Below are 25,489 nucleotides of genomic sequence, written 5' to 3' on the forward strand. Positions count from 1 at the left end.
AGAACAGTTTTAAATAATCTAGGATTTTAATTCTGCCTCTAAAATGAAAATATGAAACCTGAATCAACCATATTTTGATTGCATTTCCTCAGAGCATTCATGTGCAATGAGGTTCTAGTAAAATAGTTCTACATGAAAAAATAGGATAAAACATGGCATTATATTTGTTGTCATTTGGGATGAGTGTGCAGTGGGATTCACATTAGCATTAAAGTGATATAAACATAACTTCTGACCTTGCTGAAATGGAATAACCCAAGTTAAATGTCAGTTTTTCTAAGAGAACTCATTTATTACTAACTCTTCCAGTTCAACAAGGTCTGATGTTGTGGTAATTTTGGTTTAACAGTATAGTATTGTTTTGCTTGACATGCTTTCAGTGGATGGGGTACAACTTTATTCATGTAACACTATGGATAGTGTAGTATATCAAAAGCTCTGATTACAACAGGTGTAGGCTGAGACAACTGAAAACAATAACTGAAAAGTGGTCAACACAAGAGAAAAAATAAGTACATGTAAGTAAAACAATTTCAATGTGTACATTCCATGTTTTATTTACAAGATATGCACCCATACTGGTTTCTGTAACCTAGTTTTTATACTTGAATTAAACAGTATTAAATACTTTACTAATTGCTCACATTCATAGACGGTGAATAGTAAATATTTAGTAGAGCATCCAGTACAAGAATGCATGAAAAAAGGGAAAAAAAAGCTTTACATGGATAATTTTAATGCTTGGGGCAACTTCAGTAAATGCCAGATATGTAAAATTTCATTTTACACAGTAGCATTGATACTATACACACAACAGAGTATCAGTATATACTTTTTGTTTTCAAGAATAAAGCTGCTTGAATCCCTAATTGGCACACTGAAAACCTACACAAATGATCCAATATATACTTGAGAAATTTTGATAACCCATTACTGTTGCAGTAGTGACAAAATTATACCTCTGTTTCTTGCTACATGTCAGAAAAAAATGGGTCAGTAGGTCAGGATTTTGTTTTATTTTACTTAATTACTTCTTCCCATTTTTCATAGAAAATAACTCCAGAAAAAAACATCTTATTACCACCCTGACTTTGTGGAAACCAAAAACTGACTACCATCAGTAAAATGTTGGTTCATTTGGTGGTACTTTTTTTGTTTATTTACTTGAAAATAAGACATTCTGTGGTTCATGGCATGAGTGGTCAGGTAACAGGTAATAGAAGTATAATTTAATTTGGCCTAAAAGTATCAATGATCAAGACTTTCTGATCAGCCAATCAGATTTCTTCTTTCACGATTTTGAAAGCACTATTCAATGGGAAAAACCTGTGTATTTTGAAAAGGACTTCTGAACAGAAAGTAGAATGGAGTGTTGTTAGATCCTACATGCAGTGACTGAATGGAAGAATTGATAGGTCTAATTTTAATTAGATTGTGCCCTACACATGTAGATAATAGTAATGCAGGAAACATCTAAAGAACCATCACTGTGAGGACAGGGATAATATACTAATGGTGAGCAAGCTTTTTTAATGTTTAAATTTGCTTCACATTAACAGAACAGTTCATGATTATTTTTTGTTTAATTCAAAATCCTAGGTTTTAGTGAACTATGCTTTCTGGTACGAGAACACAATTAATTCTCCTTGGTTTTCGTTGTATATGAATATAGTTCCAAGTTTAGTAAGTAGGTATCTTCCATATTTTTTCATATTTTTACTGGAAACTTATTTGCTGAAGTTTTGCCTCTAATTGGTAGAAAATAGGTTAAAATTACATGGGATTTTTTTTCATTAATCAATTCTAACTAAAAGTTGTGATTTGGTTCAGTGGAAGAAGGTTAAAATTTTGGACTTTTAACACTGTTCATTTGTCATGTTTACCCCATCTCCGAATTATATGTATTAATTTCAGAAAATGGTGGTAAAATTTTCTACAATTTATATGTAAAATCCTGTTTGTACATATCTTTAGGCCAGAGAAGTTTTATTCAGTTTGCGCCGGTGGAATTTTTTAACCTGCTCAAATGTGTATATTGAAATGCACTTGAAAATTAATTGCGGTCTCGTGCCTATTTTTTTTTTGATAAAGGGGTTGCATGGGTATCAGAAATTTTATTTGCTAGTATTTGCTGGGGGTAATTTGGTGTTTATTTTCAAGAATTCAGTAAATCTACATGAAATAATAAGATTTTGGCCCTTTATTCTCTATTTTCTGAAATTAAAATAATAAAAAATGGTTTCCATGGGATTTTCCATTGAAATTGCACTTTTGCTAGGGTGCTAGGTATGAAATATAGACCAGTGGGGAAAATGTTGTACAGCTTTGAGTTTTTCTCCTCTAACTATACACTAGGAACATCAATTCAACAAAAAACATACTTTATGAACAAGGTTTAGGCAGAAATCTGACAATTTAGTTTAATTTTTAGGAACCCAGTCAATAAAATATGGCAAATTCAGGGGTTTTCACAGCCTTGTCTTAGGATCTATAAAATCACAGATATGTGTTTTATTGGTCTGAATCTTGTATTTGCTAGTAAATAAAATAATGTGAAAAAAACCTCATATATTCATTCCATTGATATTCATGCATCTAATGTCAGTCCCTACATGTATATACCTTGTGATGTCTCAAAAACACCTAATTTTAGAGTACCGCATATACTATAAGGTTTCAAAAATGAAATTTTTTGTAGAAAAACTGGAAAAATACAGCTGACTGTCTGCTATGTACCTGATAAGCTTAGAACCTTACATTATTTTACATTTGTTTCTGTTTTTTTATTATTCAAAACCAAAATAAAGGTTAACTTTTAATATCGGACACAATCGCACTTGAACAAGCTCTGTACAGGTCTGGTTTAAATTGATCTGGAGTGGCAGTTTTAGCTTTGAAACCACTTCTTATTGTTTTCAATGTACATTTGATATGTGTAGACCACTTAATGTTTGAAGTTGATCAATTTAAGTCATTGTCAGCATCATAAAATGAGTTTTCATATGTGTACCCCTATACATGGTCTAAAAGTGCATTGACCATGGCCGCATGTATAAAAACCCAATTTTTGGCCTTAAAGCAGCTGAAACTAGAGTAAACTGAACTTCATTCCATTTTACCAATATAAAAAATCACAAAAAAATTGCATTTAAAAAAAAATGTACATTTAAGAGGGGCCATATTTCCTTCAACCATTGGACATGCGAGTCATGCAATGTACCACTGATACTAAATTTGCTATAACTTATATATTTTTCAACTAATCATGATGAAACTTTATACTTGAAGTCAAAAAAGGTTCATCTTGACATGAGTGCAGTTTTTATTCAAAGTGAGCACATTTATTGATCTAATAGGTACAAGAACACAATTAATTCTCCTCGGTTTTCGTTGTATACGAATATAGTTCCAACTTTGGTAGTAGGTACCTTCCATATTTTTTCATATTTCTACTGGAAACTTATTTGCTGAAGTTTTGCCTCTAATTGGTAGAAAATAGGTTAAAATTACATGGGATTTTTTTTCATTAGTCAATTCTGACTAAAAGTTGTGATTTGGTTCAGTGGAAGAAGGTAAAAATTTTGGACTTTTAACTCTGTTCATTTGTCATGTTTACCCCATCTCCGAATTATATGTATTAATTTCAGAAAATGGTGGTAAAATTTTCTACAATTCATATGTAAAATCCTGTTTGTACATATCTTTAGGCCAGAGAAGTTTTATTCAGTTTGCGCTGGTGGAATTTTTTTAATCTGCTCAAATGTGTATATTGAAATGCACTTGAAAATTAATTGCGGTCTCGTGCCTTCTAAACATTAGGCCAAATTCAAGATTTTGCCAGGCCAAGCTAGCAAGGTCATGTCAACAAGTCAAGACAATCTTTTAAAGTATGACAAAAATGTCGTTTAAGTACTAATGAAGGTTTTTACTTAAGATCTAATTCAAGAAAGCAAAAATTGGCAAAATTGGAAGTCGATATAAAACAAAACACAAAATAGAATCAAGATTTGAATAAAATGCTTCACAAGCACAGCTAGATACACTCTCACAGATTGAATCATTAACAGATGGGGCAATTATGGACCCAACATTTAAGCTTGATACAGCTCTGAATTTTGATATTGATTAAATGTAAAGGTATGACACAAGATAATATTTTGATCAGAATAAAAGTAGTCTTTTTAATTCAATTTAAATACTTGCAATAAGAATCATAAAAATGTACTTGGACACACAAAATGGACGAACAATGTGATTTTCATATACCTAACCAAAATTTTGTTTAAGCTGGGATATGTGAAATAACAACTGAAACGGGGATGTAATTGAAAGATTGACTTTAAAAGAGTGGAAGACAAACAGACCTGGCCTATAGAGTATGTCACAGATGACTAAGTTTTGATGTGAAAAAACATGTTTTAGGGTTTCTGTCTTACATGTGGCCTACAGACAAGTTGAAATCTACATATTGGACACAGAATGATTGAATGTTTACACATTGGTATCCTGTACTTTATTGCAGTATTTATTACACATTGAAACAACCAATTCAAAGTACATACATGTCACTTTCTTATGTCATCAAGCTACAATTTAAAATATGTTCAATAGTTTCCTTCATAACAGACACAATGTAGTTGTGTAACTGACTTTTTGGTTAGAGAAATAATGAACAATCAACAAAATGGGAGTAGTAGTTAGCCATAACAATCTACAAAACAGGAGTAGTAGCTAGCCATAACAATCTGCAAAATGGGAGTAGTAGTTAGCCGTAACAATCTACGAAACAGGAGTAGTAGCTAGCCATAACAATCTACAAAATGGGAGTAGTAGTTAGCCATAACAATCTGTAAAGTGTCATACAAAAGTTTACCAGATACAAAATCATAGGGACCTCACTGGACTCAATGCCTAAGTTCAAGTAAAACTTAAGAAAACCAAACATAGCAAAATTTATTCCAAACAAAAATCCAACTTACAGTTGTACAATGGCATTACCAAATACATGTAATCAATCCCAGAAAGTCAGATCAAATAGGGGACATGAAAATGAGACAGGTAAATGGAAGAACAGACTGATGGACACTAAATACCTCCTATCCTCTATAAGCAGGTGTATAATAAAGCACATAGAAAAGAAAGTTCTGTCTATCATGATGATAGGCTTTTCTAAGTTTAGAATTATCTGTCCCTTGAGAGAGGCTTTTTATAATTTTTTTGTAATATTATTGTATACAGTTTCATGTCAAAACTTCTCTTAAAATAACATTTAGACAATATGTATTTGTTCACTCAAAATAAATACATGCAAGATAATTGAAAAAAAAATGTCTGTTATAGATGGCAATAATAATAATAAGAAGAAGAAAAATAATTATTGTTATTATTATTATTATTATTATTATAATACTCATTCTCCAATGTATACTTAAGAAAACATTACAAAGCTGGGTGTTTTAAATGATTTTGAATGGTTCCAATTTTGAAAAGAGAGAAATAATATGTATTTGAGTTTGAAACAAGATGTTGCACCCAAATGGGAGACATAGTACAAATCATAATGCAATTGTAATGTACCAAATATCTAAGCATTCCCCACAACAGAAGCTGAGAAATCAATTATAAAAATTCCCATTAAGCATCATCTAAAAATGTATTAGGTCATATGGTAAACAGGAAACATATGAGATAGGAACCTGTGAGGAGAGAAAGCATACAAGTCATAATAGCAAAAATCGAAGCATAATCCCTCCAATAGAAACTGAGAAATCTGTTACAGAAAAGTGATACAGACAGACACACAAGGTGATTGCAATATATAGTGGGGAGAAAATTGTCATTTCTACATCGTTCCATTTAACTGTATCATACCAAGCATGATATACCTAACTTTATCAATGACTCAATATTCTTTATGAATATATTCTTTATCCTGAAGCAGCAAATTGACTGAAATACTGGGTAGAAGATGATGAAGCATAGCAAAGGTAAAAGTGGAATAATTTATTACACAGAAATAGAACAGATCCAAGGCTATCACGTAGAAATGTCATATTACTTATCTAGGTTCATAAAGAAAAAATACAAGCAACAAAGCTTCACCACATTGGGGTAAAAATAATCTCTGTAACCTCAGCCTGGGGAGAAAACATTCGTAAATCAATAGATTATGATACCAGCCTTACAATAGTCAATACTATCATCTATTCAAAACACATCAGTTTATTGAATTATATTATTTCTGGTAAATATTTTTGGCTAAAAATGGATATTAACTAAGAACTACTGATGATAATTTGCCGTATCATTACATCATACATTATATCCTCAGAGGGAGACTCTAATCTAAGTGACTTTAATTTGTTTTGTTCTATCTTTGTCACAGAAATAAGATGTAGGTGTTCATTATTGGAAAAGTGAAAACAACAAATAATATAATTTCTGCAAGTCCATAGACTTGTCCTTGAGGATATTGCAGAGAGATGATTGTCAACAGTATGAAACTAGGTCAATTATCTGGAGTCCAGAACAGAAATGTCATTTCATTAATTTTCTACCAGGTATCACAACAAAAATGAGAAGAAAAAATGTGGAACATAAAAAAAACACATTTTTCTTAAGAGACCATGACAGTATACAAACAGGCCAAATAGAATTTTTTAAAAACTGTCAATTTCTTATACTTTTTCCCTGAAGTCTCTTCAGGAGTAAAACACTGATACAAGTCAGAACAACAAACAATTAAGATAAATAATCAGCAGGAAGGAAAGACACATTCTTCTGTGTAGAGGTAAATTTGTTATTTCATAATTTTTTTACGCCTCTGCATCAGTACTCTTTCACCTCTTTGAATAAATTAGCACAGTACATTTTAAGAAATTCAAAACTTTTGATTTCTAATGCACGTTCTTGCTGATTTCAATATCACTGAAGTGACTTAATCATAGATAGTAGTGAAAGACAGTAAAATGGGAGGTGGTCAGTTAGGAGGAGGACATGACACATGGTCACTAAATTATATGTTTAGGGTTCAACAAAGATACTGACTCAGCTATCTCTTATGTTGTAAGCCTAAAACATATGTCAATGCAAATCAAATGTGCTTAAAATTGGTAACATTCTGCATCATGAGATTTACTTTGTTCACCATGTCATAAGTTTCCTTTCCTCTTTCATCTACCCCAAATGTGGCAATTCATAAGCAACTCAAAAGTTGTATCTAGAAAAGCAGAGGACACTTATCCTACAACTGTACCTGGTCCATTCTCCCAGTATTTAGTGGAGTCGGAGATGCTCATTTACTTTAGTTTCTTTGTATGTTTTTTGTGGTTATTTCATGTTCTTTGTTGTGTCTTTTTTCCTTGTCTAGTCATTATCCTTGGATTATGTAGTATTTCATTATTGTTTGAATCTTGGTTTTCTTGATTCTGTTCTAAGAAACTAAATTTAAACTACATTCATTGTTACCTAATGTATAGTTTTTTCTCAGTAATATAAATATGCAATGAGATGTCATTCCTGTTAATCTTCCCTCTTTAAGAGGGAGACTCCCTCTTTTTGGGTCAATCTACCTCTTTGAGAAAGTCTCGCATGGGGGAGACACAAATCTCCCTCTCACAAATTTCTCCCAGTAAAATCTCCCTCTAAGCAGAAATATTTCACAAATTATGTTCTAAATGAATGGCTTATTAAATTGATATGAATACAATGTTTATGTAACACAACAAACATTGAGAAACAGTAAACACATAAATAATCCTTTTGTTGAACTAATTACTCAGATTTAGATTAGAAACCCTTAGTAGATTAGCAAGATTATCATAGACTTTATATTTTTGTCTTATTTTTGTACTTGGATTTTTAGCAAAATTATCCATTTTATCTGCAAAAAGATCATCACACTAATCTCCCTTTTAGAAAAGCTGAAAAGAGGGAGATCTCCCTCTCTGAGCATTCAAAAATTAACTGGTATGAGATGTCATGAAACAAGTTTGCAGTATGATATGCATAATACATTATGTAACACATGTTTTATTGTTGGATATTGCTTCAACAGAAAAAAAGATTTGAAAACAAATTCTAACTTGGTATTTTAAATGAATGATCTGATGTAATTTTCTTGCAAAAAACACTCTTTTAATTTTTTAAAATGTTAATTTTAAGCTATAAAAGTTGGTCAAGAAAAGAAATGATTTAGAAAGCCAAATGAGAAGATATACCTTCATCATACAAAGGTAGCAATGAAGAGAAAGAGCAGTAAACATTTTGTAATACCAGTATCTTAAACAAATTATATTTATCTTGCTTTTAATGGTATATGGAGTGGCCCTTATATTACAGTACAGCAACTCTGTGACAATGGCCATTATAGACATCTTGGTTTTGTACCCAACTAGACCTAACAAATCTCAATTTAAGAAATGTATATCATGCTGTTCATCTGTTTATCATTACTTCACAGCACCTGCCTGCCTCAGTCTACAACAACCATGATGTAACAAATGTTTCCAATCATTTATCAAATGTAGCAATATTTCTGGAATCTTCCCTTAATAAATTACCAGAAATCATAAAAAAATCTACATTTTTGAAAGATTTGTACCAATTCTCGCAAAGATTCCAGTTTTGGATAACTATAACAATAACCTTACCAGATAATGACATCACTATATGTTTCCATAGTTATCATGTACTGTGGTTAAATGACATGTTTTCAAGAGTAAAAAATATAGAAATGCATTCTAGATCTTTTTGATATAGCAGTCAATACAACAACATATGTACCAAGATTCATGATGATGATATTATCATAGAAGAACAGCTTCAACACAAAAAAAATTATTTGAGGTACAACCCACAGGTGACTCATGAGACAGAGATATTCGCCTTACTTTAGATTATACATGTACGCACACATATTGTTCCCCGTGCAGGTCCGGGTGTCAAAAGAATAGGCCTGCAGCAGCGCTAAGCTTGTCGTAAAAGGCGACTAAATAGTGCTCAGAAACCTAGCCAGGGGCTAGGTTGCTCTGCCTACAGAGCAACTGGGATGTGTACCCCAGGTGGTGGAATGGGGTACCCCTGGCATGTTACATGCTGGGGTTGTCAGGCTATAATACGGAAAACCTGACCGCAAACCATAGTGGTGCACCGTGTTGGGAAAAATGCCACGTTCCTCGCACGTTAAAGAACCCTGCTGTGGTATTCGATAGGAGTAGGAACCTTTGCGCTCCGCCACAGGAGGCTAAATTGCCCGACCGTACCCATTCCCCCTTTTTTCCAGTGGCAATCAAAATTTGTCGACCCTATTATCCTTGTGACCCATCCCTTTTTTATCATATCATGTTCATTTTATCATCCATTTCATGTTCATTGTCTGAATATAGCTGAAATATTGCTGCTCGGACGTTAAACCCCAACAAACAAACAAACAAACACACATTTTGTTTAATAGCTTGATAAATAAAGTACACTGATGAACAATGACAATTAAAAACAAATGGAAAGTCATTTGTATATTAAGTACATCATTTCCTGGTGAAACACCCATACCCTTATTTACGGAACAGTCATCCTAACTATTTTTAGATCTGAATTTTTTGTCATTAGCTTACAAGTTCATGTATACATGCATTACAAATTTATCATTTGGAATTTGCATTAATGCCCTGTCCCACTGACAAATATTTCAGGTACTTCAGGATAAGAAAATTTGATTGAATGGTCAATGATTTTCAGGTAGAATATGTCACCTTGCATCTTATTAGTGGGTCTGGCTTGACCTGGATTTGACAATGCTATTCACATATGCAATAAATCAACAATATGCAGGTCTCAGACTATTCATTAGGTAATCATCTTTATATGTGGAGGGCAATAGAAGCATCTAATGCTTAAATCTCTAATAACTGATAAGAATTATAATTCCTACACTTTAGAATTATTAACTATCACTTATAGCCCTACTGGATCATATTTTAAAGCATATTACATTTTTCTATCATGACTGCTTATCTGGTGACCAACAGATCATAGGGAGTTGTAGTATTTCCTATATTACTGTTTTTGTATAAGTTTTGTCAAAACTTAAATAATAATTTTAAATCAGCAGCTTCATCAGGTGACACTCAGCACTGTCATAAAAATTCTGTTAACATCAAAAATGTTATAAAATGGATTTTTATTATTATTATTATTATTCTTATAGACAGCATTAGTACTTTATCAACAAAAGGAGAATTATATTTAAAAGAAACCAACTAAGTGATATGGTTTCTTCTTGCAATAAAGTTTTTCAATATGCCTGAGGACAACTACTAGCATAGCTAAATAAATCGTACAAGCAAGAAATATGGCGACAAATGAGGGTTCACTGGTTCATAGGTCAATATCTTGTTAAAGTTAAGGAGTAGAGTAGATCCAATGGATATGTCACATCCAAGGTTGTAGTAAGATGGACCACATGAGAGTAGATCCAAGAGGTATGTCACATACTCCCGTTGTACTAAGATGGACCACTTGAGAGTAGATTCAATGGATATGTCACATCCAAGGTTGTACTAAGATGGACCACATTAGAGTAAATCCAAGGGGTATGTCACATACCCATGTTGTACTTAGATGAACCACAAAAAGAACAAGGATAAACCAATGAAGCAGTTGCAATAAAAAAAACTAGAAAACTGTGAAAAAATGTCTAAAAAACAGCCCCAGCTCTCAACCCATGTAACTATACAAACAGTTGTCAAACAGTAAGTTGCTTCAATATGAAATCAAATCCTTCCATTTACCAGATCTATATAAAGAATGAAAAATTTGATTGAATGGTCAATAATTTTAAATATCTTATATTATAACAAATCTTAAATAAAGAATTTTTTTTTATATTATGGAAAACATTATATATATATATTTTATTAAAAACAAGGGAATTATACCTATAAATTACAAACTAAGTGATATGTTGGTTTCTTCTTGCTATAAAGTGTTTTATATGCCTAAGGACAACTACAAGCAAAAACAAAAATGAAAAGCAAATAAATATGGCGACATTTAAGAGTTCACTGATTCATAAGTCAATATCTTGAAACAGTTAGGAAACTGTGAGAATGGTGTAAATAAGTATTGAGTGACATCATGTTTTAGTTCCTTAGAAGATACTTCAGTGTGTGAACACCACAAGAAGCACATGTTATCATAGCTGCCCATAAAATACCAGTTAAGGATATTATAGTCATGGTCTAAAATTGTATGCCAATATATGGTACATTTATATCTATATAAAGCTCCTCTTAAAATATCAAGTGACTGTAATAAGTAGTTTTTGAGAAAACTATAAAGTAAAATTATGAGCAGACAAGCAACAGCAGGAACTAATGGACACCATGATCACTACGTATCTCCAACAAAGCATGGGGTATAACCCACAAAGCATGGGGGTATAACACACAAAGCATGGGGTACAACCCACAAAGCATGGGGTATAACAAATGACAGCAAAAGGAAAGACAAGGTTGGATGTTAAGTATAAGATGTACATTAGCAATGACCTTAGAGGCAAATCGGTTATAAAAAGAGTAGTTTATAAAATAAGTATTTGTTTTTTTTATATTTTAAATATTTTAAGTTTGAAAGCTATTGGTTTGTTAATACTGCTAAAGATTGACACAAATAGTTCTATCGGATTCTTTCTGTCAATTAGGAGAGAAAGAAAACACCTACTCAAACCCAGTGGCTGATAATATTATACAATATTTATTTTAACTTATGATTTTATTAAAAGACAAGATTTTTAAACAAACAGCTAACAAAACTAAACCATCATCACACACCCCCTTTTGGGGCAGTAAAAAAACTCCATTTTTATACTTTAAGTTGTGATTAAGCCATCAAAAGAGTGAAAGGATTTGTTTGCCAGGCAGACAATAGTAATTTAGAATAAAAATACATGTTGTTGCCAAATCAATTAAAAAAACAAAAACAAAGACATGAATGAGTTGATATATTACTTTGGTAATATTTAATTTAAACAGTTGATCATGTGATTTATAAGATAAGTTACCAGTAAAATGTTACATAATCTACTGTCATTAATCTAAAACTCATTGTATCTCAACAACTCCCAGTTGGAATCATATTCCAACCATCAGTGCAAGGAATTTATCATTTAAATAGAAGATTATTTAAACAAATAAATGTTTCGTTGCTAAATTCTTTTCATAGCTTTCCACATCACTGAAAACCCACAGATTGCTATGCTTCATACCTCTTTCCATGATGGAGGGAGGTACAAAGCATAGTCAACCATAGGTTTTTCAATGATTAGCTTTCAATAGTATCTCCTTAACTTTCAGGATTTTCAAAGTAACTTTGGCAGGTTGGTCTGTGAAATGCAAGCAAATGAAAATGTTTTCTCAAGTGGATTTTTTTATGAAAAATTATTTTTACTGAAACTATTTGTCATGTGTTTCTGTCTTCTGCAAAAATATATGAAAAATAAATAAATACTGTGTCTAGAATGTATATTTAAACTATTTAAAAATCTATCCTACCATAACCAATAAACAGTCTCATTAACACAGTACCACAACCAAGTAATAAAAGAAGTATTTTTGTCACATTCCCAAGGTACTGTATGGAATAATGAAGAAATAATTGGAAACCCTAATACAGTTGCTTTCTCATCAATAATTTAATTATTCTTTAAGTGGAGGGTGATTTTCTAGTAACTTTATGGTAACCATAAAATTGTTTCTAGAACATATTATTACAGTATTACCAGGTTCCTATCACGACTTTCACATGGTACTATAGCCATGCTAGGATAGCTGGTACAATACAGAACCTAATGTGTCACTAGTTATGGCATCAGATGACTTAACTAAAACAGATACTTAGTCACGAGTATCATTAACCTCTACAGTATGACACTTAGGAATGAAGATTTCCTTACAACTGAGAAATTCACTCAAAATACATGAAATCCATCCCCTTTTTTTTTATATACCTTTAAATAGCTACTAATAATTGTACACTCCTTTCTTACTAACTTGCCTAATATCTCATGGTCAAAATGATATATTATCTACTACAAATTAAAATGCTAAACTTATTAGGTTATTTTCCTTTAATTAAGACTATTTTGTTCTTTCTTCTGAAGTTTTATGATCCTATATTCTTTGGAACTTCTTGCTTTTTCTACCACTTAATGCTTAATAACGCCCAACACCTTGGGCTGTTACAATTTACAATGGCAATCTATTGAGTAGAAGGAAATAGCTTCTGGAAACAATACCTGTACAAAAGGCTCGCACCCTGTGATCTCTATACGATTTGATTGACGTCAATTTCCCGTGGAGAATTTAATTCCACCAGACAAATACAAGATATAAAGTATTGACTATAAACCGATGGTCTACATTACATTCTATGGGTCAAATTGTGTCTTTCTGCAATGTAAAGGCTAATTTCTGATGCCAAATCTTTTGTACTTTAAATGGCATATTAAAGTGTAAATACCAATATTTATCAAGCAAAGTGTTTCAATCAAGGCCAAAGCTTTGTGAAAAAAAATTGAAGAATTGTAGTCCTGGGTACATAATAAATACTTCTCATGAGTAAACACTTATTAAAAAAGGTAACATTTAACCTACAAATAGTATTGAAACACTTCAGGACATTCAATGAATTGCTGACCATAGCCATATGGTTGGTATCTATTTAATTGCTATGAACTCCAAAACAGCACCTGATACAGGTTACACAGAATGCTGGGAACTGCTGAGAGGAGGTAGCATATTATATGAAACAAAACTGAACCTGCATTACCATCAAATATTGGGTAATGTTTTCCTTAAAAAGATGTGCATATCTTCACCATGTGTATCTTCACTCTGTGTATTTAAACTTTGCAAATTTTAAATAATGACTTCAGTACTTTTTGAGTTACAGATTACACCAGTATGCACCCCTACTATGAATGGATTGGCTGGTGGTGTCGAGGGCTACTAAAACTGCTTTCATTATTGGTGACAAAGGTAAGTAGAATAAAAGCTAGTAATAATAATTCATACATCCCATGGAATAGGAAGGTCTATCTGCAGTTCATACTTTCCAAGGAATAAGAAAGGTCTATCTGTAGTTCATACTTTCCAAGGAATAGGAAAGATCTATCTGCAGTTCTAACTTCCAAAGGAGTAGGAAAGATCTATCTGCAGTTCTAACTTCCAAAGGAATGGTTAAGGTCTGTCTGCAGCAACTTGAAAGAAGAGGGAATCTTCTCTATGATTGTTGCTTTTCAAGTATACTACAATGTATTACAATGTTCTGGTGGTAACTAATTACAGAGACACAAAGCTTTACCTTGACCTTTAACCTTGAATACTTTTTTTATGTTTTAATTATTGCATGGTTTTGATCTGTAAGAAAACAGACTGTAAATAATGATCTGTATTTTACAAAACAAAACAAACTGCCATTCATCAATGATAACTTGTGTCAACTTGGTACTAGTACTAGGACACTAAATGTTTTTTTTTTAAATGATACAAATGCATGGTGGACTTTATTGAGGATATATGAACAACAAACATGCTAAAAAACAACATCATTGAATTATCAACACTTCTTCAAAGCAATAAAAAACAAATAATAACTGTTTCAACTAAGATGAAGAGTACACATTTGAAAGTTATGCTATTGTCTAAATTTGACTAAATAAACAGAAGTAACAGAGAGAAAATTCAGAGGACACCCTTTCTATTTTCTTCACCTAAATTTTTGCAAAATTTTAAGTATGCAAAATAACAAATATGTGGTGCACACCTGTAATTTATGCAGACTTTCAAGGTAATGTATACTAGTTTCTCTTAATAACCTAAAGCATTGCTGACTACAAGTATTACTCATTAAAAATACATATAGCTCTTATGTTTAAAATTTATAGAGACAAGCAGATCATCTTGTTTTCAAACCTGTTGATTGATTCTCACAGACCAGGAGATTAAATAGCTGATAGCCATCTAAATGGAACAATGTCAATATAGTCATTGAATCTGTTCAAATGTTATCAAATTGATCCCTACAATATCAAATATAACCTTGTCTGTATTGAGAAAACAAACACCTTTAATGCTTGTGTCAACAAGAATACAATTTATGATTTGTTGGCAGATGGAATACATTTCTTCATTGATTTTAAGATATGAATTCAGACCATATACTGCAACATTTAAACTATACCATTCAATGAGAGATAACTCTTATTCAAAACAATCTGCATATTCACCAAAATTAAAGTAAAGGTCAATATGACTGATAATTGTAACAAGAAGTGCTAAACCTATATAAAAATGTTATGATAAAAAAGGAAGAAATATTTCTTTTAGTAGGTTAAAACTTTTTTTTTCACATTCTGAGAGTTAATTAAATTAACAACCATAATGCATGGTGTCACTTCTGGTAAACTGTTTATTTCTGAAAATGATTGTTAAAGGTCATAAATGGTATACAACTAGCATTGTGTTATCACCTTCTGAACTGGTCTACCACCATTGTTTACATTATTACACTTTTTTCATTGTTGTTTACATTGTTGTTTAAATTATTACACTTTTTACATTGTTGTTTACATTATTACACTTTTTACATTGTTGTTTACATTATTGTTTAAATTATTACACTTTTTACATTGTTGTTTACATTATTACACTTTTTACATTGTTGTTTACATTATTACACTTTACCAAACTGATTGAGCTGATTTTCAAATGAATAATATTTGCTGCTTTTCTTTTACTCATGACTTAGTATTTTTTACTGTAAAAATATCTTATCGATATGTTTGTTTGTTTGTTTGTTTGTTTTTTTTTTTGCTTTCCTCCCCCTTCAGTTGTTGCTTAACATATAAGTAGTACACTACAAAACTGCTCAAATGTAAAACAAGAAAACTCTTGTAAATTAAAATGCAATAATTCACTGACAAAATTTTGGCCTTTCCAGTGGGAATAACACATATAGGCAGTTATAATACAACTTAACCCAAAAATAGCTCTTCAATTTAATGATGGAAGGTCATATTTACTTTTCTGCACTTCTTAATAGTTTTTGAGATATCAAATTAAATTTCTGACCATAATATGAAAATCTAAAATTAGTATTGGACTATTGGCAGCCATGTCAGTTACATTCAACCATGGTAATAAGAGTAAAAAGGAATCACCAGATCTATCTGTCTGTCTGTTGTAGGCAAAAATCCTCTTTAACCACAAAACTAATTTTAATGAAAGTTTATGTACTGTGAAAGTACTTTAATTCGTGGATACCAATTTTCATTTATTAGAGAAGAAACGCAAGTTCATGGATTCTTGAATTCGTGGTTTTGAGGTTTTCAGTAAACGCATCAATGAGATTCTCCTTTTTGTTGGGAACCAAATTTCATGGTTTGGTCTACCCACGAAAACAACGAAAATTGGTACCCCACGAACAATAGTACTTTCACAGTAATTTTTAGGCCTCATATGTGGGTGTGCACAATGGAAAATACTTGCAAAGGGAGATAATTTAAATAAAAGATTTTGCACATTGATTTTAATCTTGTTAGTGTTGCTCCTCCTATACTGCATGACTGATTTTGATGAATCTTGAAATGAAGGTCAGGCATCATATGTAGATATGCATGCAGGAAGATAATTATCCTTAAAATCCTCGTAAGCAGAGATAATCTACATTAAGGATTTTAAATATTCACATCTACTACCTGCAACACCTCCTATACTTGACAAATTATGATTAAACTTTTTATGATTAAGCATAGTATACAGATTTGTATGGAAGCAGATATTTATTATCTGGTCTCTACAAGGGAAGGCACTCAAATTTGCAGTTTTTATATGTACAAATCTTGTAAGCAGAACTCCTCCTTATGGATTTTAATGAAATTTGATATAAGACTTGTTATTCTATGTTGATGTGCATGAAGGGAGAGAATTATTGTGAAATTTATGCAAAGGGAGATAATTTAACTTAATTTGATAATTCTTATGTTTTAATTTTATGCTGTACCAAAGACTTCTTGAGTCAAAATTCTAAGCATAGTGCATGATATTTTGTGAGCTTGCTAACAGTATATCTAGTAGATATAGAAAGCACTACAAGGATGCATGTGAACAAACGTAGTTACAATAATCTCAGCTGTGATGATTTTAAAGGAAAGTAAAATAATGATAAAAGATGACAGACGACAAATGTGATAGAAATAGCTAACATAAAATCAGAATAAGTTATACTAATTAATAATAGTGGATATATAATATGATTAGTATGCTGACATAAATATTTCTCTTAATTATAATTTTCATGTCATCCATTAACCAAATAATTGAAAACTATTGTATTATACTGAATTTGAATACAAAATAGTCAAATACAACTAGAAATTGACAAGGTGTAAACTTAGAGGGCACCACATTGTGTCATAGGGTCTTCTTTTATGATCCAATGCGCATTACATCATGTGAATCTGTTGAAGAAATATTTACAGTAATTAATTAACTCAATTACTGTAAAATAATAAAGTCAATCATTAAAAGACATAATTAGACTTTTTCTGAGGTGCAAAACCCTAGTGAATTACCACTCAATAACTTCTCATAACTCATCACTTCTGTGGAATTAAAATTTGATCTGTATCTCATCATTGCAAGCCCAAATACAAAAATAAATATTTGGTTTTACATGAAAATTCCCATCAAATTGTTGGTGTTGTTATGCTTCCAATTTAATGTACATGTACCACATATCATGATCAATGTAGATAGTAAGATGAATATAATGATTCACATATTACACATTAGCAATAGAATACATGATGGTACACAGCAAATGGTCAATTTTAGGGATATATTCAAATATAAGACTCACAATACACATTGTAAATAATTTATTGATGAATGCAAACATGTGATGTCACAGGATGCACAATGCACAATGTCCACACACTCACAAAATTTTACATAAAATGCAAGTAATTCTGAACAACACTGAAATGTTTCAATAGCTTCAACTAAATCTATAACTTATTATTGTAAACCCACATACAAATAAAATAAGTTCATTAAAGTATTGACTGGGAGAACCCCTGTGTCATCTTATCTTTGGTGCTAGGGGACTAGACCAATTGACAAAATAGACCTGACAATAATGGTTTCAAAGCAAACTGAACTATAACCAACAAATAAAAATATTGGCACTAAATTCTTTCAAACCCATTCATCACTCCTTGTTCCTTTGAATTATTATCTAAAGTTTTGATATCTTGATTGAGAATGTCTTCATTTCAATCTATTCTCTCTATCTGGTAATACCAACCTTCTAAAAATCATTGTATCTTTATTTCAGACATCCAAACCAGGAGAAGCCATCACATTTACCTATCATGCTGATGCTATTTTTATCCACAGCTGGATGTCTTAGATCTTTGTAAGACCAGGATCACAAAAAAATCATAAACTAGCTATACTTACATCCCCATTTGTGGTCATGGGTTCTTCCATGCGGGAATTCAGACCCCGAAATTGGAAAGGCCATCGATCCATTGAATTAGTTGGATCCATCATATAGTAGTCATCTGGAAAAAAAAAAGAAATGAATGAACTTTTTATGATGCTGGATTAAAAACAAAACTATTTGTTATTATCAAGTTAATACCATAACTTAGTAAGTTTTAAAAATGAAAATGTTTCCATAAGTAAACGAAAAGTAGAGTATTATTGAACAAATTTGTTTCATGGTGCAGTATAGTAATTTTTCTCTGTGATACCAATGTCTTATCTGTCTAGGCATGAAGTACACTGTGGTGATACCAATGAATTCAACTGTCTAGACATGAAATAAACAACTGTGATACCAATGTATTCAACTGCATAGACATGAAATATACAGATGTGGTACCAATGTATTCCACTGTCTAGACATGAAATGTACAGCTGTGATACCAATGTATTCCATTGTCTAGACATGAAATATACTGCTGTGACACCAATGTATTCAACTGTCTAGACATGAAAAAGCAGTTGTTCCTACACTTTACCTGTATGTTTCGAGTTTATCTAAAATTTAACATTCACAAAAATGCAAACTATAACATAATCTTATGATTTATACCCAAACTTTATGAGAAATAGCCCTAAAGGACAAATTTACATGACATCATGGTCCATAAATTTTGGAAGACCTCACATTGAATTAACACTATTTAATTTATTGCAATCAGCAATAGGTAGTCCACTAATGGATGCAAAGATAAAAGACTTGTAACTGTGACGAAAATATACAGTTTAAGGGCCATAAATATAAAATGACTATGTCAAAATTAGAATTTAAAAATATACAGTTTAAAGGCCATAAATATCAAATGACTATGTCAAAATTAGAAACTAGACTGTAACCCATATAGATAAAGCAAAATACCATATATCAAGTAAATATCTCATAAGACTTCTCAAAAATAGTCCTCTTTTGTCTATCCTGGACTTTGACTGTTTATGAGCAACTCGGCAGGTGTTTCTAGAAAAGCAGAGGACGCTTTCCCTACTTGTGCACCTGGTCCATGCTTCCAGTTTTTAGTGGAGTTGGAGTTTCTCATTTACTTCTGTTACTTTGTATGTATTATTTCAATTATTTTATGTTCGTTGTTGTGTTTGTTTTCCATGTCTAGTCTTTGTCCCTGGATTACATTCTTTTGATTTCCACTAATCTTGGTTGCCTTGATTACTCTGAACACTCAATGAGATAGACATGTAGATGGGACTTTAAACTGTAATCTCCTTAAACTTTTGCTGGTAAAGGACTAAATATATATACCTGAAAGTAATTATCATATTTTTATGTTTGCTTAAGATGGAAGGTGATAATGTCTGTGTTGCTTTCTGTTTTGACTTCCCATACACAGTGTGTCTGTGTTAAAAAGTTAAAACAAATACTCCTTTAAGTTCTGCATACATCATTTCAAAAATATGTCACTTCAGACAGAATACATATTTCAGAGCATCTACATATATAGGACCATGCTGACCCTCCGTCCCTGTAAATTTTTTTATATTTTTTTTTTTTTTACAGAGATACCCGTAGCAATTCTGGAATCTTCCCATTTAAATCAGTTATCCCTCTAAAAATATTTTTACAACAGCTTTGTTTCTAATGTACAATTCATAGAATGTTTTCTGTTTAAAATATCTGTTTTTCTATAAACCATTATATCATGTAATTAGATTAAAATATAACATTTTTGTATATGCATTATTAGTGTTTATTTAAACCCTATATCATCTACCTTATTTCACACCTCTAGACATTTATCGCATACCCTATATCACATCCACAGACCTATATCGCATACCCTATATCACACCCACAGACCTACATCGCAGACCCTAAATCACACCCCTAGACCTATATCGTGTACCCTATATCACATCCATAGACCTATATTGTATACCCTATATCACACCTTTAGATTTATATCGCATACCCTATATCGCACCCACAGACCTATATTGCATGCATTATATCGCACCCCTTCACAGAACATACTTGAAGTTTGTTTAAAATATATGATATAATGAACATTACATGTTAAAATCTGTATCACATGCTGTGTCTACCCTCGACCTATATCGATGCGATATAAGAGTCTTGGGTTAATACAGCAAGTGATACAGATTTTGACATGTAATTTTCAGTATATATCAATTAGGGTTCTGTCAGAATAAATCATACATATATAAAAAACGATAAACCCTATATAGTTTGGATTAGTTGATCCCTGACTAATGTTTAAGAAAAGAATCACTGTAAGCCGAGCTTTGGCATCTAATAGGCATGCAATCATTCTGGTAAATTCTAGTATCTGACTCTTGCCATCATTAGCCTCTTTAACGACCAATTAAATTTACACTTTGTATTATATATATACACTGAATATTTCTTTTATTTCTAGTGATCAATTATTTTTGGTCCTAGTTTTTAGTGGAGTCTGTGTTATTCATTACTTTACTTCTTCTTCTTTGTGTTGTTTTGGTCATTTCATGTTCTTTGTTGTGTATCTGTCTATTTTCCTTGTCTAGTCTTTATCATAAGAATATATTCTTTTGATTACCGCTCAAATATTGCTTCTTCATTACTCTTTCATAATATATGAAATCAAATAACATTATTTTGGATGTACCATCTCTTCTGATTGGTTGACTTTTTTGTTGGTCACTTCAAAGACATAATTTTACATGGGGATCATCATGTCATCAACATCTTTTACTGATTCGAAATTAACATTAAATCATAAGGAATGAATGAAACATTTTATATTGTCTATTGTAAACCAAATTATATTCACAAGTAATTTATTTCCAAATTTCATAAGGAAAACAAAACTCACAAAAAAAATTACTGCAAATATATCCCTTTGTTGAGGAATATGTGTAACCCAGAGGGTAAGCTACAGACAGTGAAATCAAACAGATATCACAAGTTGCATTACAGTATTCAAAATAACCTCTATGGAAATGTTGCATACTTGAAATTAACTCACAATCATTCCCTAAATGTAAACCAGTTATTGTAATACAACTAAAATGCTTTGTGGGTGCAGCTTGACACAATCACAACAGTTAGTACAGCAGTAGATGCAAAATTTTTGCTCTCAAAGACTATTAAGTACCATTCTTTATAAGAATAAGGCAATGGTTGGCACATCATAATTCTTAATTTGGTCTTTTTTGCCTCAAATATATTCAGTAATCTAGAAAACAACTGAAAAGCTGAATATTTTTTTACTGCTCATATAAGGAAAAAGTGCAGGAAAATTTTCCTGCATTTTTCCCCATGTGCATTTCAATTAAATTTGACCTATTAATATCTTAAAAAGGCAAATTTTACAAACATGTTGATGGTTATTACTGGATGTTATCAGGTATAAATACTTGGGAAATAAAATCTCTGTGTTTTTTTTTTCTTTCATGTGCCACACTATATACACATTTTGCCCAATTCTTAGATGGAGAAGTACTTAGTTATAAGTCATAAAAAATGAGTTTCAGCATGAAGCCAGAAAAAAAACACCTGTTCCAAACCTTTGTCAATATAACTCTGAAAACAAAAATTCAGCAAATGATGAAAAATGAAAGTGGGGGTTTCCTTTTATAAACACAAACAGAGTGAAATTAATATTCTAATTCCAAAAAGCATTTCTGAGTTACAATACTTGTAAACAGATGGTCAAACAGGGATAATTATAATAATACTTCCATATTAAGATGGACATTAAAATAATGTTTAAAGATTATTTGTGAATTATTTTCTTTTAAAGAAGGGAAGATTTTTAATTAATTTTTTAATCATACAAGTACATTGTATGGTGTATGACACAGTAACAAAAAAAAGTCTTCAAAGGGAGGCAACTACAATTTAACTACAAACAAGCCCTATTCATGTTTGACTTAAATTGAACTGAAATAATGAAACATCATTTTATATATATAAAAAGATGTAAAAATTTATAAATTAAAAAAAAAACCAAAAAAAAAAAACATATGCATTACCAAATAGTCACAAACTAGGGCAAACTCATTCCACAATATTCCTTTAAAAACCTACCTCTGCCTGTATTCTGACACCTAACACTTTATTGAAAGACAGACATATGTAAAGCAGTCTACCCACTCTGTTTGGAAAGAGTATATCTTCATATTACATGTATTAGACATTCATAATTGGTGCACCATTCAAAACAAACATAAGAAGATAATTATGGAATTCAAAAGGAACAAGGACTCCTTACTAGAGTGTATTTTGTTACCTAGCACTTTATGAATTGATTAGGTACAGGACACCTTTTCATGCAATTTGTGCATAAATCTTCAATTTTAATTTTCAAAGTAACCTTAAAAATGAAGTTAGACTCATATTGGGTCAGAAGAATATGTTTAACCCTATGACTTTTTTTACTGCTTTTAGTGGAAATCATAACATCACTGTTTCTTGTTCTTAATTAAAACATTGTCAGCATTTTTTTTTAAAGTCTAGTAGATGGCTACGGATGTAGGACACAAACATAAACAATTACAATCCTGACAAGTTTATATTGATCCTATAAATGCCCTAGTTATTTTTCTGAGCTTTACTGGCTAATCTCATTTTATTGACACCATAGTTGATGAGATTGTCTCGGCTGCTCCCACTTCTTGTCAGCCAGTACAATATAACAAGCCAGAATTTACTATTCCAATAAGGACATCAATTTCCGCTGAATAAATTGCTTGTTCCTGATGACTCCGCAGAGTCTTACAAGCTCATTGGTTAGATTTATTAAACCATGTGACCTTACTATACTCATATCACCAAAACAACTACGTATAGTACCTCCATAATTAAAACTAAACTTTCCACTTCTATATAAGAACCTTTATATATCTCACAGATATCTATTCTTCACAATAAAAAGACCCACCAAGAAAAAATTTACTGCAAACAAATTTATTTTCAGGAATACTAGTTTTCACAATGTACAGTGACTTATTTAATTTCATGATTTACATAATCTCATAGTAGTTATCAGTTATATGAAGACTTTAATGATGCAATTCATTCATGCTTTGCTGTCCCTCATAAATTTTGCAAAATTTAATCATTGAAGAAAGAAAATGGTTTACAGATTTATTGAAGCTTACAAATCTGAGAATAAAAACTATTAAATGGAGCCAAAACTATAAATAAAATACAAAACAGAATTGAAGGAAAAATCACAGTGGCAGATCCAGAGATTTAACTAACTAAGGGGGTTAGTCAAGCAGGCATGGCTTAGGTGTAAGGTTAGTTGAACCCCACCACCCACAGCCATGATTGCATGTCTAACTCCTTTAGCTGGGATTAGTTTTACCAATTGTTTTTTTACTCATTTTCTCAATTCCAAAATAATTCTAAATTCATATAATACTTTGTTATATCATGATTCTGATACAAGGGTGATGGAGTACATGGCTGATATATGTGATATCAAACTCAATCTCATGGTGAGGACCCTCAATTCAAATTACAGATAAAAGCCAAACCTATAAACAAGTAAAGACAAAATATAGATATAACAATATATTATGAACCACATCACTGTGGGGAAGATCAGATATTACACAGCTAAACCAACTCATTCATATTTCATTCAGTTTCATCATGACTTTAATTCATTATTGAGTATAAACAAACCAAATTAGTAGTCTATATTCTAACAGATGTAAAGAGTAAATATATTCCTTCTTAATTAAGATGATACATCATGAAGGATTATCAGACATCAGAGAAATCAATGCTATGTAATCTTATTAACAATTGGAATACAAAAAAAAACATTGTGGCTGAATCATGATGAATAGTAAATTACACAATTACTGTAAAGAGAGAAATCAACTTCAAGAGAAAGATATAAAATATTTCTGGTATAAAAGTTGAAAGGGTACAATCATCTTGAAAATCCTTCAAAAAATACCAAAAAAAAAGATACAAATGAGTAGCTTTTATATGTATTATCTCCCCTTAACTAAGACACCGCAACAACAACAAAAATACCAGGATCAAAGAAAAATGCTTGAAATGTAGTAAACTAATTCTTGTATTTAGCATGACATGTATTGAAGCAATGAGCCATAAATAAAAGAAAAATAACATTCCAGGGTATTCATCTTACTGCATGGAAGTAGTGCAGATTGTGGTAATCTATATTGATTATGTGACATCCTAACTTGGTCAATTATGCAAGCCAGTGTCAATGTCTTAGAATTATTGTCAACATGAATTGATTCTGTTAATGTCTTATTCTAGTCGAGTGATGTCATAGTCTATGGGTTAACATCCTCAAATATCCTAATCATCTTGATTAAGCTGAAGATTATATTGGTTACTAACATTTGTTTTAGAAAAAAAAACCAGAAATTTAATTAAACTTTGCAAAGTAACTTATCTTGTTCATGATGAAAACTCAAAATTCTATGAACAAGTTAAAATAAGGATTCCTCCTCAACCTTGTTTCTGATTATATAATATGCTCAGGCTTGGGCTCTATGATGAACTAGTACAAAGCAGGGTCTGTTCAATTGGTCAATTGTTCTCATCCTGAAAAGCATGAACTATATGTCATATGATGGTTAACCATAATCAAACAATCAATCCAAAAAATAATATATCAGAAATTGAGGTATTCCTCAAATCTTTTAATTTCAATTGATTTGACTGGTCAAAATTTGAGTTGAGAAGGATTTGAGGGAAATCTCAATTTGACATTCTCTATGAAACTGGACTCAGATCAATTAGATTACCTCTCTTATAAGCTAATCAACTTTCCACATAAATTATAAAACTATGTCTCAGAAACTTAAACAAACTTTCACAGTCACATTACTAAAACTTTCACAGTCACATTACTAAATTTGGTCTATGAGATATGGAC

The 25,489-nt window shown here is 31.4% G+C and overlaps 1 protein-coding gene and 1 long non-coding RNA gene across 5 annotated transcripts in view; one reads left to right on the forward strand and one right to left on the reverse strand.

Moving 5' to 3' along the window:
* Nucleotides 1–25,489, reverse strand: part of LOC148621824 (vitamin D3 receptor-like) — a 112,325-nt gene that overhangs the window by 39,464 nt on the left and 47,372 nt on the right. For all 4 annotated transcript variants that reach the window (XM_088576594.1, XM_088576595.1, XM_088576596.1 and 1 more), the window contains one exon: nucleotides 18,522–18,625. In XM_088576594.1, coding sequence (XP_088432720.1) covers nucleotides 18,522–18,614 — 93 coding nt within the window. In that variant the 5' untranslated portion in view covers nucleotides 18,615–18,625. The remainder of the gene's footprint in view (nucleotides 1–18,521; nucleotides 18,626–25,489) is intronic.
* On the forward strand, nucleotides 1,378–20,293 carry LOC148621825 (uncharacterized). The gene is made up of 3 exons (XR_015921240.1): nucleotides 1,378–1,515; nucleotides 13,951–14,036; nucleotides 18,397–20,293. It is a non-coding gene; the product is annotated as an uncharacterized LOC148621825 (long non-coding RNA).

The sequence above is a fragment of the Perna viridis genome, chromosome 3 (assembly GCF_037379345.1).
Source record: "Perna viridis isolate PV_CMFRI_1.1 ecotype Kerala chromosome 3, ASM3737934v1, whole genome shotgun sequence".
In the NCBI taxonomy this organism is placed as follows: domain Eukaryota; kingdom Metazoa; phylum Mollusca; class Bivalvia; order Mytilida; family Mytilidae; genus Perna; species Perna viridis.